This window comes from Cyphomyrmex costatus, unplaced genomic scaffold (assembly GCF_001594065.2).
Source record: "Cyphomyrmex costatus isolate MS0001 unplaced genomic scaffold, Ccosl1.0 scaffold1563, whole genome shotgun sequence".
Lineage (NCBI taxonomy): Eukaryota > Metazoa > Arthropoda > Insecta > Hymenoptera > Formicidae > Cyphomyrmex > Cyphomyrmex costatus.
The window spans coordinates 1-1,286 of NW_017275569.1; the positions used below are offsets into that span (position 1 = coordinate 1).

A 1,286-nucleotide genomic window follows, 5' to 3' on the forward strand; every position below is an offset into this window, starting at 1 on the left:
AATGGCAATTGAACGTGCTATAGGATCGCTGAAAATGCGCTTTAGAATACTTCTGGACTGTTTGCCATTAACAGACATTAAAAAAGTTCCAGAATTCATTTTAGCATGCTGTGTGTTATATAATATTTGCCTACTCCAAAATGATGAGATGCCTATGGGTATACAGTTCGCATACAACGAAGATGTTGATTTTAACGGTCATGGCAATGCAGTAGAATTAGGAAAAGAAAAGCGAAACAGAATTATGAATGCGCTACAAATGAAAATATAATTAAGATAATAATAAGTGAAACTAAAGTTAGATAAGAATGTGAAAATAAATGATTTTTAAAAACCGTGTTAAAATAGATATTTTTTATTTCATACTAACATACAAATATATATTATATATTAATATTGCATAAGAGATCATATTTCAATACCTTTGAATACTGATATATCACATTTAAGTATCAGTGCACGTACAATTACAGTAACGATAAATGTTTTTATTTCTTATTTGCTAAAGTTCGCATGACATCAAGTAACGATTTTTGTATTTGTATGTTATCGTTATGCATTTGTTCGCGCTTTTTCTTTCTTTCTTGGTATCTTGCTTGTCTTTCTTCTTCTCTTTTCTTCTTTTTTTCGTCTCGCTGTTTTTTATCATTTTCCTTTTCACACTTCAAATCATTAATAAAATTTTCTAGAATATTTTCAACTCGTCTTTTCTTAGGTCCATCTACAATACGTTGCATTAATTAATATAAATGTTAAGATACTTATTATGCATAATATGTGAAAACAACTTTTGCTTCAATCGTGGTTTATTAATTATGTTACTTGGTGATTTTTTTGAAAGAAGCAATGGAGATGAAGATGCTGAAGATGTATCTACTAGTTTTGGTGGTGCTGGACCTTCACTTGATGCTTCAGCTAAAGGTTTTATATAAGCCTTCTCACCAATTAACGAGTCCATCACCTACAAAGACAAAATCAGTTTATATATTCAGTCTATATATGTATAATATTATATTTATACATACACACACACACACAAACACACACATACACATATACTTACTGAATAAAAACCCCAACTACTATTAGAGTTACCGCTCTTTTTGTTCTGATAATATATATTTTTATACGTTCGTTTCAAGCCAGAAAATTTTGTAGAGCATTGAAGCCCCGTAACTGTATACCTCTTGTCGACTTCTCGCATTTGGGTAGCAATTTCTCCTCAAATGACATTATGTTTCTTCATCCCAGAAGTAAAATCATGTTCTTTTTCCCTGTATAGATCG

The 1,286-nt window shown here is 30.5% G+C and overlaps 1 protein-coding gene across 1 annotated transcript; it reads right to left on the reverse strand.

Moving 5' to 3' along the window:
* Nucleotides 1-488: 488 nt before the first annotated feature.
* Nucleotides 489-1,204, reverse strand: LOC108783596 (chromatin assembly factor 1 subunit A-like). The gene is made up of 3 exons (XM_018552197.1): nt 1,064-1,204; nt 823-961; nt 489-721 (listed from the first exon to the last, which is right to left on the reverse strand). Exons 1-3 carry the CDS (start codon nt 1,202-1,204, stop codon nt 489-491), a joined length of 513 nt encoding a protein of 170 aa, XP_018407699.1.
* Between the last annotated feature and the right edge of the window lie 82 nt (nt 1,205-1,286).